The sequence below is a fragment of the Mytilus californianus genome, unplaced genomic scaffold (assembly GCF_021869535.1).
Source record: "Mytilus californianus isolate M0D057914Y unplaced genomic scaffold, xbMytCali1.0.p SCAF_49, whole genome shotgun sequence".
Taxonomy (NCBI): domain Eukaryota; kingdom Metazoa; phylum Mollusca; class Bivalvia; order Mytilida; family Mytilidae; genus Mytilus; species Mytilus californianus.
The window spans coordinates 826,714-840,937 of record NW_026262700.1 but is presented as its reverse complement, the minus strand read 5'-3'; the positions used below and the strand labels follow the sequence as shown (position 1 = coordinate 840,937).

Here is a 14,224-nt window from a genome sequence, read left to right as displayed (position 1 = left end):
CTTTAAAATGTGGACAAATTTGAAAACCGGACCAAAATAAAAAATATAAATATAAAACATTTGCATTTTGTATATCAAAAGAACCTCAAGAATTCAAGTTGTGTAGAAATAAGAAAAAAATTTTGGACCATTTTGAAATCAATGAGAACCAATTTAAAATGTGGCCCATTTGCAACATCTTAAATTATTTAAATACATTGTTAGATTTAGCATATTAAGAACCCAAATAATGTATTTATTTTAATTTGTTCTTGTCCTAAACATGCATGAACCATTTGCCATTGGACATTAGCATTACCAACAACCAATCAATTAATCGAACAGGTGAAATATCTTCAAAAGTACCAATAAAAATCTCCCCCTTTTATATTTGAAAAAGTAAAATCACAAAAATACTGGACTCTGAGGAAAATTCAAAAAGGAAAGTCTCCAATCAAATGGCAAAATCAAAAGTTCAAACACATCAAACGAATGGATAACAACTATCATATTCCTGACTTGGTTCAGACATTTTCTTATGTAGAAAATGGTGGATTGAACCTGGTTTTATAGCTAGATAATAAACCTCTCACTTGTATGACAGTCGCATCAAATTCCATTATATTGACAACGATGCGTGAACAAAACAAACAGACACAATAGGTAAAATTGTCAAAAATAAGGGTACAGCAGTCAACATTGTGTTATCATCTTAATCACTATAAAAACAAACAAATGTGACGAAGAAGCACAAAAAGGCATACATCAAATTTAACATCCTCATTTTGCTTATATTATACGATTTTTTTTATATCTATGTAAAATCCACCCATAAAGGATGGAAGGTTTTAAGTACTGGCGTAAAATCGCGCGTTCGAAATTCGCACAGATACAATGTAGACATAAAATAATTTTGTCGTTCAAAGTATGACGGGATACATAAATACAGAGTCACAAAAAACAGACTTAACAGTAAAAGTAATACGTATTAATAAATAAAATAATTGAAATGGAATATATGAACAGTTCATTAGTCATTGTTAGTTATTGAATGGAAACTAAAGGAGCCGCCCAATATAGTACTACAAATTAAAATTAGCAAAGTGATTTTTCAATGGGAAAACCAAGTTAACAAAGACCTGTTTAATGAAACTGATGTACAAATGTATAATATGTAATTGTATAATTATGTTATTATATAAGAGATTACATATACTTTGTATGATTACCATGTTATACAAACAGTTAAATTAATATATAAGTTAATAATAACTTACCAATATCTTCTTCTATACATGTATTTAGTTTGATCTGGCTATTGTCACTTTTACAAAAATTCATCTTAATTGAGCATTGCTTGCATATATATAGCCCTACAAATAAAAAGTGTTAAACTATAAAATAATTCTTCAATTTTGTTTTACATGAAATAAAATATATCAGACAGGAAATGTAGGGTAGTGTAGCATCACTGTGCATGTAGTTTAAATGTATGTTTTTTCTTTTAAAAAGGGCTCTATAAGTAATCTACATACATGTACATGTAGGGTCCTAAAATTGAACTTTACAAAAGTTTGCAATGCTTTTGATTTTTTTAGTCTCCATGGCCTATTAGTTCATTAAAAAAATATTATTCTCTGGATAAAGTTGTCTAGTGTTACATGTACAGTATGTTGTATGTAAAACATGTATTTGTAGGAGTCTTTTCCACGAGATAAAAGTTTTTTTTAGTAGACAAAGAGCTGAACAACTTCCAGTAAGAACTGAAAATATAAATATGACCTGCTAAACGTTGAATATGTTGAAATAGATTTTGATTATTATCATGATTCTGGTCTATAAATTGATTTTTTAAAGCAGAAAATAATTATATATTGTACCCTGGTTAATAGCTTGAAAATTAAAATTCTGTCCTAAGCTGACAAGGACATAAATATTTTGACCATTCTAACCCTCCCCCTTGCTTTTTTAACCAAATGGTCCCAAGACAGAACAATGTATATACGGATATATATTATTTGCTTGCACTTTGCTATAGGAAATAAATAAGATGTCTTAGAAACAGGTCAGGTGTAAAAGAATATTCACATGCCCCTTCAGCACCCCCCTTTTTTTAATCTAGCTAATGTATCAATTGTTGGTCCCCTAATTTCAGATTGACTATATGGAACAAATGAAAATTGATTGTAAGATTTGTACCTGTTCCTACTGGAATAACTCGTCCTGTATACAGCCTGTTTTGAAAGGGTGAAGATCCTTGGTCAGCTTTGGCTTTGCTGGAAGAGGGTTGGACGAGATGTTGACATCTTGCTTGACTATCATGTCAATGAATTCCATAAAAGTCCCTGTACTTCGAGCATATTCAAAGACAAGATGATGTAACAACCATGGGAAAATAAACCACTCCTTGTCTTATATAAAATAAGGAGTCCTGTTGGAAATTCTACACCATAGTTTTCAGTATTATTCAGACTTCCTAAATGTAGAAGAATGGTAGTCTGTATCTGTATGAATATGTTTGGTTACCAATGCTGGTTTCAATACCACGGCAGAGAGAGTGTCGTTGATTTATTGATGGTGCGCCAGAGCAGTTTTGACACTCTCAATTTCAATTTTGGTGCGAGCAAGGTGGTTCCACTCGCTCACTTTTTTTTTAAGAAGAATGATTTAGAATACTTTTGTTTTGCTCGTTGAAATCTAAAAACATTTTTGCTGTTCATGGACTTTCCAATCAATATTTATCATGTTTATTCACTAAATTATTGTCATGATTGTCAAATTTCTTGGCAGTAATTATTTTTTTTGGAAATGCTATTTTGGTCTTTAGTGCATTCAGATATCTTAAATAGTTTGTAATATGTAGATGTATAAGGCTGGGATAGCCCACATGCTCATCCTAGATTATTTAAGTCACAAACTTCACTGTAAACATTTGTCTGCCAAACCATCACTGGGAGCTGACATGTTTGAGATCTTACCCAAGGGAGATAAGTCAATGGAAGAGCATAAAAGATGGACTCCCTGGTTTCAGACAATTTATTGATTTTTGGACTTGCAGTACACATACGTCTTATTTAATTTTTCAGACAAATTGATTTTACTTGTTCGAATGATTTTATGAGCCATTTTAGTACCAATTGTGTTTAGAATTTAATTAAAATCAAAATCAAAATGTGTCAATTTGGGACTAAAATCACCATTCTTCCAAGGCATAAACTAACATATAATAGTCATTTGAAAAGCTTAATATTTTGTTTTGATATAAAACATACCCCATAGTTAAAACCGATATAAGTTGCAAACAAATCCGGAATGGGTCTTGCAAGATAGAAGCGAATGTAAACCACGTAAATTCATGTATGAAAAACCCCGCCTTTGTGTCCCTGCTCCTGGCAATGTGCCAAATCGTTTAAATTTTCATTTGTTTTGATCATAACATAGTAAAATGGATGAGTTTCAGCTGACATTACTCTAAAAACTCAACTACCCCATTTAATATGCTTCTGAGTCATTCTTAAAAGGGATAAAAAAGTTGGATTTTTCCTTGGTTTCATTATGAATTTACAGAATTATGCAAATGAGGCTGTTACTAAAAATAGATACGATTCTGGGAAAAATTAAGTGGTCAAATTCTTTTATTTTATGTCAAGGATTAAGATGATGTATAAAAATTTGTCTAGTTGTGATTGTCGATTTGGACGATTTTCTGAATATTGCATGGTTTTCTGGCGGATTGGCTCTTAATACACTTACTTTTTGAATATTTTTTTTTTGGTTTTCTTGAATTATGAATTATGATATGTTTAACGTGTCCTAATGAAATATAATAAAATAAATAAACGTACTTATATTGAATGATTATAGGGAAAGCTCTTCACCTAAGTTGATAAAACGTGGCATTGAAGATATCAATATTTTTGTATTAATCTGAAATTCAAGATATTAAACATTTGATACATATGTTTCCTATGTTTGGCCATCAATAGACACATACCGGGTATATTGCGATTTAAAATATAGAAATATATTATATAACGTCTTGCATTATACGTCTCTAGTCTAGTTTGTACAAATCATATAGATTCTCATATCCATGAAGCTGCAACTATTACGAACACAACGTAATAAATTTACAAACAAATTAAAATAATAGGAAATTTTTAAGACTTGATTATATTTGTCAAATAAAATTGAGAAATGAAATGAGGAATGTGTCAAAGAGACAACAACCCGACCAAAGAGCCGACAACAGCCTATGGCCACCAATGGGTCTTCAATGCTTCAAATATACTTGATGATTTTAACTTCAGGTGCAAATATTGTACGAAATTTAATTAACGATCATAGTTTTGACGTGGCAACTTTGCAAGCACATTACTGTTTCTTTACTAGTTTGCCATTTTTCTATATTTTTTATTCTGTAATTTATTTTGTCATCTATTCTTCACTTTTTGCCTAATATTTTCGTTTCTGTAAACCTCCATCCAGACCCTCATCTATATGAATTTATGCAGCCAAATCACTTGCAATTATATAGTCTCATATTGACTTTAAAGCTAATAAAAGTAAGTAACCATCCGATTTAATTAAAAACAACCGTTACAACTATTTCATAAAAATATTCTGCAGACTATTTACTCATGATCGCATAAAGGCGAGATAATTTGTTTGTCCTTATTAATAAAAACATCAATTTGTCGACATTTTATCAAAGTCATAAACACAGTTATTATAAAATTAAGTGTCTAATTACCAATAATCTTCTATTTTATGAACAAAACAAAATCATTTCAAAGATAACAATAGCAGTATTTGAAAATACTGCAGTGTAAGCTCGAATATTCATGTATTATTAACAATTTTTTAAACAACATATTTTAAATATTGTCTCAATTATTTTAATTTAAAGTTTCGTTTGATTGTTTAGGGTGAGTAAGCATTTATGTTCAACCATTGTTTAAATTAGTTTTGTTTACAAGATGGCGGACAATAATATCATATGCATAATAACATGCAATTATTATCATACGGGGGAAGATTATGAACTTGTGGAAATATGGTAAGAAAAAAAAATTTCATGGATGTAAAAGATCTATAAAGATATTTTTTAAATATTAAAATCTAGCATTTTCTTTGATATCAAAATATAACATTGTCCAAATGTTGAAATATTGAATGAAAAAATGTAAACAAATGGAATTCTCTCTTTTCTATCAAGCTTAGAAATGCAAGCATTAACACAAACACATATTGCGCATATTCAAAGCTGATATGACATTGCTCATTCTATATCTATTTAAACATGAAATCATGAGTATGTGTAAGTATAGAATGTAAAACAATTGAAATCTTTTTTGACACGATTCTTGGTTAATATTGAGCCCAAAAAAAATTGTTAGTTTCAAATATGTAATCCGTTTTAATTGTGTTATTGCTTAACAATCAATTTCACACGAGATCCCCCGCTAAAAAAAACAACAAAAACCCCGCAAATGCTGTCTTTATGTCGAAAGACATCTTTCTTTACGGGTATCTTTATCAAGTAGACAAAGAAATAATACAAGAGCTTCACAATATTATTAAGTACTGAAGATTTTGTGAAGCTTTGAACTGAAATAATTATTTTTGTTGAACTTTAAAACACAGTTCAGATTCAAATTAAGGACAACCAAACAATCACTTTTTTCTAAGGGTCTGTATTGGGTTTAAAGAATAATGGTTATGGTCTAACAGTGCAGATTGAAGGTCAAACACAGATTGAATTATAGAGAAGAATAGCGAAAAGCAAATTAACAATACTAGGTTGCTTAATAATGAAGACTTGAGAATATTGGGCAAAATAATTATAGAAAAAATATGGAAGAAAGGTCTAAAAAAATAAAGAATAAAGACATAAGAGATCAGATCAGGACCCTCACATATCCACTGCCCTACAAATTTTGAAATGATGACAAAGAGGATGAGACGCATTTCTTTAAAAACAGATTATAGACATCAAGGTATTTGATCTTATGTGGTTAAATCATCGTTATTTTGAAAACCATATTACGTATATATACACAATAAGTCAAGTCAAATGATTTAAAAGAGCTACTAGTATGTAAATAAAGTAATTTCTGTAGCAAACACGTTTAGGCCACACATTTTATATATGATATGTTTCACATCTCATTCAGCTTATTGCGTTGGATACCTTTACTAGATTCAGATCTTGTAGTTACAGACTGTTATTATAACTAAGTATGTCATAAACCAACACATGTGTGCAGCATGGATTGTAGTTTTCTAAATCATCAAAGAGAAAAATACATTTTGTGTATAATGTTTTCTTTTCGACAGATGAACACATCGAGAACAACTGCATACTAATCGTTATGACAAGGAAATGGAGTGGATAGAAAAGCTGCCATGGGTAATGCTGTTGACATTTTGTACCGTAAGAAAATTGAAGAGCGCAAAAAACAGACAGAGAAGGAACGACAAATTTTCCAAGCTTGTATAGCCTGGAATATCAGACAAGAGGAACTACATAAAAGAGAAATTGCTGAAAGAAAAGAAAAAGCTTGGAAAGAGCAAGAGAAGGAGAGAATGAAAAAAGACGAAGAACTGATGGAAATGTATGTTCAAAATATCGAAAAAGAGAAAATATCAAACAAGAAAAAATTGAAGTTAAGAGAACGAAAAATTGAGGAAAGGAAAAGACTGAGTTCTTCTCTTTCTAATAGGAGCACAAGACAGATGGAAGAACACATTAAAAAGGAATCAAAGATAATTGCCAAAAATATAGAGAATATCGAAAAAAGAGCGGAAAAGTCAAAAGAGGAGACGAAAAAACGAATTAAAACAATAGAAAAGAAACACGCGGAGGACCGGAAGCTGTTTATGCGCAGAGTTACAACCGCTGAACAGGAAAGAAATAAAGATATTGTAAAAGCTGAACGCAGAATATCATACATTGAGAAGAAGATTGTACAGGAGCGTATGATTTGGCAACACAAACTTCTGGCCGCAAGACGAATTGAAAGTGGGAAGAAAGTATCTGGTAAAAAGCTTTGGGAAATTGGACGAAAGACAGTTGAGAAGAAAAAACAGTCGCTTGAAAAGTCAAAACAAGGAGAGGGCAATAAAGTTTATAAATCTCAACGAAAGGTTGAGGTAGAATGGGAAAACAAGACATATCTTAGTGGAAAAGATCAATTGCATAAAAACATGAACAAAAAGGCAATAAATAATCGCGTTGTCAAGACGATTTTGTCCACTGTAAACGAAGAAGATCCTATTTTACTTGACGTAGGCAAAAAGAAAATTACACCTAGAATAGGCGCAAAAAAACAACGTATTACTAAACCCGTTGTAAAATCAGAACAATTTACGTCACAGACAGATATAGTGCGACGTTCCAACTCAGAACGGTTTCAACGTTTTTATGTTCCACAAAAGAATAATTATGCAGTAAAACAAACAACCCTAAACACCTTTAGAAAAACCGATACGGACGTCAGTACAACTTTTCATCTCAACAAAGTCGATAGCGTTACAAACAAAGCGGAATTTGGTAAAACACAACAAAACACAGAAACGCAAAGACAAAAAAGTAGTAATAATACCAACAATCTCCGTAAAGATAACAGAATAAACAATCATTCCGATCAAAATACTTCTATGAAACAAACGAAGAATCCCAAAGTAGAATTTGAACAGAAATCAGAAGCAACAAAAATAGAGGATATTGCAGAAAAACCAACGAAATTAAACGAAAACCCAATTCAAATGTACAATCATGCCGTCCGTACAAACAATTCACGTCGAACGGACACATCAAAACCTGGACAAATTAAACCAAATTTAACTCAAACACCTACTGGTAATTTCAACTCACTAAACCGTTTACAAGAGAGGAAACAAATTATCACATTATCTGACCCGCTGATTCCAAAAAGTCTTGAACTCAGACAACCGGAAGTTGAGGAAATTATGGGTATTAAGCCTCTCTCAATCGCGAAAGATAGTATAACAAATAAAACTGTCCATTTCGAAAACAAGTTTACAGAGAGCAAACAATCACTAACGACAGGTATAGAACCGAAGAGTGACAAATATAACGAGGAAAATGCAAAATTTAACAATCAATGTTCAAAAATGAAAGAAGGGCAAATTTTAAAGAGTAACGATCAGAAAGAACGTTACGAGTTTCTATTTTCTACAGTTAAAAAGCCGAAACGAACGGGAGACGATGAAACCGAGAGTAAAAACAAGGAGAAAACAGATAAAAAGACAACGAATGATTATGTACCGAACCTCCCCACTACTAAAAATGTACTTCTTGTAGACAAAACTCAGGTTAAACCACCGGAGATGGGAACAGGGGCAGTCAATACAAAAGTGTCACTAAAGACTAGAATAAAAGAACTTGAAAATGACACCAAAACAGAACATCGCTTTGGTAAATCGGCTGAAGTAGAAGAAGGTTTTCGGAATCCTAACACAAAAGAGGATCCAAAAACAACCACTGTAGAACAAATAACGAGAGTTACGTTGCAAAATAACGAAATGGAGAATGTTAAGCGTTCCACCATAGAAGACCGTCGTGAAAGGAGACAAAAACTAACTGTTCCAATAAAACCAAGAACAAATCTCTCTGTAAATAGTTATCCCAGCATGTTTCTAGTGGATCAAAGAATATCAGAGGTACAACGAAGGATAGATAAAATGATGAAGACTAGCAGTACAGACATATCAGTAGCATAATTTTCTCAAGTATTTTAATCCTTGTTCTAGTTTTTACTTATCTTTATACTTTTATTTTCTCACGTTTAGCTAGAGGAATAGCGGTATTAGATTGTTATAATATATAAACTTATAGTTTTAAAATAACATGTATTCTACTAAGCTGTCAAAGGAATACAGATTTTTTCATAAGATTTTCTAAATAAATTCATTAAAATTACTGTATGTATTATTTTGTTCACTATGTAAATGATATACCTGTAATAAAACTTAGATTTTAATTCCATCTTATTACGTTGATCATAACATATTTTGGATGCACAATATTAAGAACGATTTCATCACTTTCTAGCAATTGGTAAGTACTACTGCTGGTGGACTGCTTTTTCCGACACTAAGATTCAAACGTTCTCAGACAAAGTTGACCTTAGGTGGAACTGGTTACTCCATTTCTGTACTTTTTAAAAACCCTTCAAAAAATCTTCATCAAACATTAAGCTAATTATTTTTGTCATGAATTTCTTCAAGTAATTATACCTCTTAGGATTTCAATTTTTTGGATTCGAGTAAATTAATTTAATTGATCAACATCTAACAATTACAGTATTTACTAACTTACTTAATTTAAAATATCAAAACTAGTAACAATAAAAATATCAAAATCATCTAAAATACAAAAATATGGATAGAATATTTAGTGTAAGCTCTTCAAATTCGTTATTTATCTATTTGTTTTCCATTGAACACCACTAGTAAGTCATGAAGAGTCGAAATGAGCGTTCAAAACCTTTAATATAAGCCAAGACTTTTGATGAGATTTTTCTACGTATTTCGAAAGAAAAATAGAGAATAAGCCATTATAACAGTTATTAATAAAAAAGCAAACACTACTGGTCTCCAATGCAATGCAAAAGCTTATTGATGAGTTTTTTGCAGGTTTTGTAGTAAAACAGATTATTGAGAAATTTGACACTATACCTCTGAGTATCTAATAATGCACAAAAGGAACCAATCTTCTGAAATTATGTCTTAACAATACCGATGAAAGAGCAAATCAGATACCAACAATCTGAATATCAATTGAGTCCATACAAAAACTAGATCAATAACAGGACTTTAAGGTTTTCAAATAACAGTAAATGCAGGATATAGAGGAGGACTATTTACTTGAAACATTACAGGTACCAATGTTAGCGGTCCGCGTTGCCAAAATTAATTACAAGTCTTGGCAATAATGGGTTTTAGTCAATATGATGACGGTTTTTTTTCGTTTTTTGCATATATGTCAGATCTTTCATACTTTATGTCGAATGTATTTACTGCATTTTTAAACACTGGACGATTTAGATATAAACTATTGTGGATTATTTTGTTTAGTTAATGACAACAAACTACAGAAGTTAAAAAAACTTACCGTTAAGCAGGTACAAAATTCAATAACAAAAATACCGAATTAAGAGGAAAATTCAAAAAGAAAAGTCTCTAATATAATGGCAAAATCAAAAGCTCAAACACATCAAACGCATGCATTCCAACTGTCATATTCCTGACTTGGTACAGACATTTTCTTAAGTAGAAAATGGTGGATAAAACCTGGGTTTAAAACTAGCTTAATCTCTTACTTGCATGACAGTTGCATAATATTCCATAATATTGACAACAATGTGGGAACAAAACAAACAAACATAATAGCATGAATAGCAAATCTATCTTTATATGGACTAGTGGCGTTGCATTGAAGATATGTCTTTATTGTTAAAATGGGCACTAGATATAAGATATATGAAAACAAAATGATTTTTTAATGTTCAATCATTAATGAAAGTGAAAAAGTGAAATGATAATTCGCTTTGCTTTTAGTATCCAGTTTAGTTCAATTTTGTCAAAATCAGCTAAGAAACACCGTTGTTCACTTGCTAGTGAATAATTCGACCTCTGTGGGATAGTTCATGTAGATTCAAAATATATCATGCATTTTGTTTAGGCATTCATTAAGCGCCACCAGAGTTATAAAATTGGTCGAGTACAACTTTTTCTGTATTGTCATGTGGGTTAACAAAATTTAACCTTAACACCACCAGTAACAGTATATTGGAAATGTCGATAAAACCGTATTTGATTGCTTGATCAAAGCCTGGTATCTTTGATGGGTTTCTTTTGGTCATATCATTATATGATTTCTACTTGTTACATGTAGTATAGTAAACTCTCACTAAAGTCTTCAGTATCACAGCCTTATTGTTAGAATGTGACATTTCTGTAACGTATTTCTGACCATACTAAAGCTCAAGTGTTAAAATAAAATGCTCTAAAACAGTATGTCAAATTTACCCAAGTTTGTCTGTTATTATCTATCAATTTGCGAAAATATATTAGAAAAGAATAAGGACATTGTTATTCAAAAACCCAAAGTTTAGCTATGCTTTTTATAGAGATGTAAAAACAATTAAAAAAAAGAATCTTTTGAATATAAACTCATCATAGATACCAGGATTAAATTTTGTATTTACGCCAGACGCGCGTTTCGTCTACAAAAGACGCATCAGTGACGCTCGAATCCAAACAAGTTAAAAAGGCCAAATAAAGTACGAAGTTAAAAAGCATTGAGCACCAAAATTCCTAAAAGTTTTGTCAAATACAGCTAAGGTAATCTTTTTTTGAGGTAGAAAAGCCTTAGTATTTCAAAAATTCAAAAGTTTTGTAAACAGTTAATTTATAAATATGACCAGTTGAAGTTCTTTAACACCAATGCATATAAACTCATCATAAATACCAGGATTTTACGCTTCTACTGTTTTACTATGTTTACACGGCGAGTTAAAAGAGTTTATTGTTTCAAATATAAACAGCATGACCATTGCAAAATATTTAAATTATATTGCGCGAAGAACTGAGTTTAGAGTTAAAGGTAGTTTATTCTCGATAAAACGAAGATTTGAAATCACCAGGTCTCAGTAAAATTCAGTTCTCCGCACCAGATGAATACCGCGTTACATCTATAGTTACATGTACTGGATCTCGATAAGTGATTTCTTTGTCTAACAAATCAATCTACAGGAGGGTGGCATTGTGCTTGCAGATTCATATGTCATACATTTAAACCACCTGCGACTCATCTTAGTATCACACCCAATCTCGAAACAGAGGCTTGGATGCTTGTTATCGTGGAGCCACCATTAGTATGTCATAGACCATAGACATGGTGATTTAAATCTCAACTAGTAGTTTATATTGAAAACTATATATAGGTAAATACTATGAATAAATTCATCAAGCCTTTGATTTATATTACCATATCACGGGTAATACTTTTCCAACATTTTATCAAAACTAAAAGAAAGAAGACAATAGTATATCATTGAAAACGAGACAAAAATAGAAAAGAACGAGCCTAAATCATACAATTCAGTTATAAAGTTTTCCTAACAAAAATATGAAAAAATTAAATTAAAACTCATTAAGGGCGAAAATCATTTTTTTTTTAATTCTTTTGTTTACAATTAAAAATATGGCGTGTTTATTTATGATATTGAAGTAACTAAAAAGTTAAATGATACTTAGTCGATACGTTTTTTACATACGAAATCAAAATTTCCTCATCATGACGGGATATACAATTATATGGCCTTCAAAAAAGAACGCATAGTACAATTGAATGTCCTCAAGCAACACCAATAGTATATTTGAAGATACATACTTTTAATAATAGATTTGCTATAACGAATTCTGCCAACATTGTTTTTAACATTATTAAGGTGTTTCCCCACAGATGTCAGTTATCCCATATCTGCTATTAAACATTATCAAATGATATCTAGTCATATATTTTTTTGTAATCTTAGTTCCTATAGCGTCATATGACACTTCAAAATGAACACAATGTTTTTATACTTGAATGATTTAGTTTTACTATAAAACAATTGTACTTTGACTTTTGTAATTAGAATCCTTTATTTATGATTTTGACTTAACTAAAAAGTTAAAAGATACTGAATCGATACACTTTTTTGTACTTAAGAAATCCTAATTTCCTCATTGGCTTATGGTATACAATTATATTATTACCTGTACCAGGTCAGGAGTATGGCAGTTGTTATCTTATAGTTCGTTCCTATGTGTGTTGCATTGTTGTTAGTTTTTGTTGCATTTCAGTGTTTCTGTTGTTGCGTTGTTTTCCTCTTATAGGTGAACAAAATGTTTTCATACTTGAATGACTTAGTTTTACTGTGAAACAATTGTACATAGACTTTTGAAATTAGAATCCTTTATCTAATTACAATCTTAACAAACATAATGCTATTGAATAATGTCTTCCCGTAATCGGTATTGCCAAAATTTTTCCGAATGCAGCGACATGAACTGCGGGACCACTCAATAGAAATTCGGCTTTCTACATACAATCGCCGACTGAAATATTATCAGACGATAATACATTAAACTTTGACCTTATAGCTGGAATTATTTATTCCTCTTAAAACAGTTATTTCAGCTGTTTCTTTGTTCCACTGCAAAAACTTGCTTTCGGAATAAATATATTGACGATCTTATGTAAAATGAACATGAATCATGCCATGAAGGAATTATTTCTTACATTTACCATTATCACTCTTAATCTTATTTCTGAGTTCTTGTAGCTTTGGTTGATAATATTGGCATTTGCTATATATTAAGGGGCAACGATCACACCTGAAATTCGTTATTGTTTCGCGATTTTACCTATTTTATAAAATAACTGACCAAAAAGAAAATACAAATACTAATGAGTAGTCAAACATCAACATGAAATGAAACCAAGGTAATTTTTTGTAATAAAAAAACATATGAAAAAAAAATTAGTGAGTCTAAAAATGTATGTGTATTCGCTATATAATGCAATCATTAAAGCCACGAAAACTAAAAAAAACAAAACTAATATCTGAAGTAAAAATGTTCAAGCAGATAAAACTTGTCTCTGAGTACAGATTACAAAATTTGTACTCGAAGCATCAAATCCAGTATTTTTGAATTCTCAAGTCTGATTGCAATAATTATGCTCGAACTGTTATGACCGCAAGGTCAGGTCTAATAAAATATATGTATTGAAAATATGGTATTTAAATGGAACTTATTTGCGTTAAGAACTGCACATAACGGTTTAAGGAAGTTCGCTGCTCAGTTTCAAAATAGATAGCTTTCCATAACACTAGTATATATTGATAGGGGATTAATTGAGGAATCAAAAAAGTCAAAAAATATAGGGGCCAATGTGCTTGTTTTCGAGATATTAGCCATTGGAATTTTGGCGGGAAAATGTTCTCATTTGATTTTTCATAGCTTTATCATTGACCAGTTAAAGTTCTCAAAAACTATTAAAAAATAAATAAGATTTTGTAAGACTTTTACAAATGGCTTATAATTATTCATGTAAAAGATTTATAAAAAGAAAAATGGGGGTCCATGGGCAAATTTTTTTAAGGCATTCAAATGGATAAAACCAGAGGATTTCGAAAATCTGACAAAAATTCCAAAACATGACAAG

The 14,224-nt window shown here is 30.9% G+C and overlaps 1 protein-coding gene across 1 annotated transcript; it reads left to right on the top strand.

Annotated features, from left to right (window-relative positions):
• The first annotated feature begins 4,951 nt into the window (after positions 1–4,951).
• On the top strand, positions 4,952–8,987 carry LOC127700151 (histone-lysine N-methyltransferase, H3 lysine-79 specific-like). Its single transcript, XM_052203569.1, has 2 exons — positions 4,952–5,038; positions 6,319–8,987. The coding sequence occupies exon 2, from the start codon at positions 6,388–6,390 to the stop codon at positions 8,725–8,727; it is 2,340 nt and encodes a 779-aa protein (XP_052059529.1). The 5' UTR covers positions 4,952–5,038; positions 6,319–6,387; the 3' UTR covers positions 8,728–8,987.
• The last annotated feature ends 5,237 nt before the right edge of the window (positions 8,988–14,224 follow it).

Excerpts from the sequence above, each read along its gene's own strand:
- LOC127700151 (XM_052203569.1), top strand. The coding sequence starts at position 6,388 with ATGGGTAATGCTGTTGACATTTTGTACCGTAAGAAAATTGAAGAGCGC.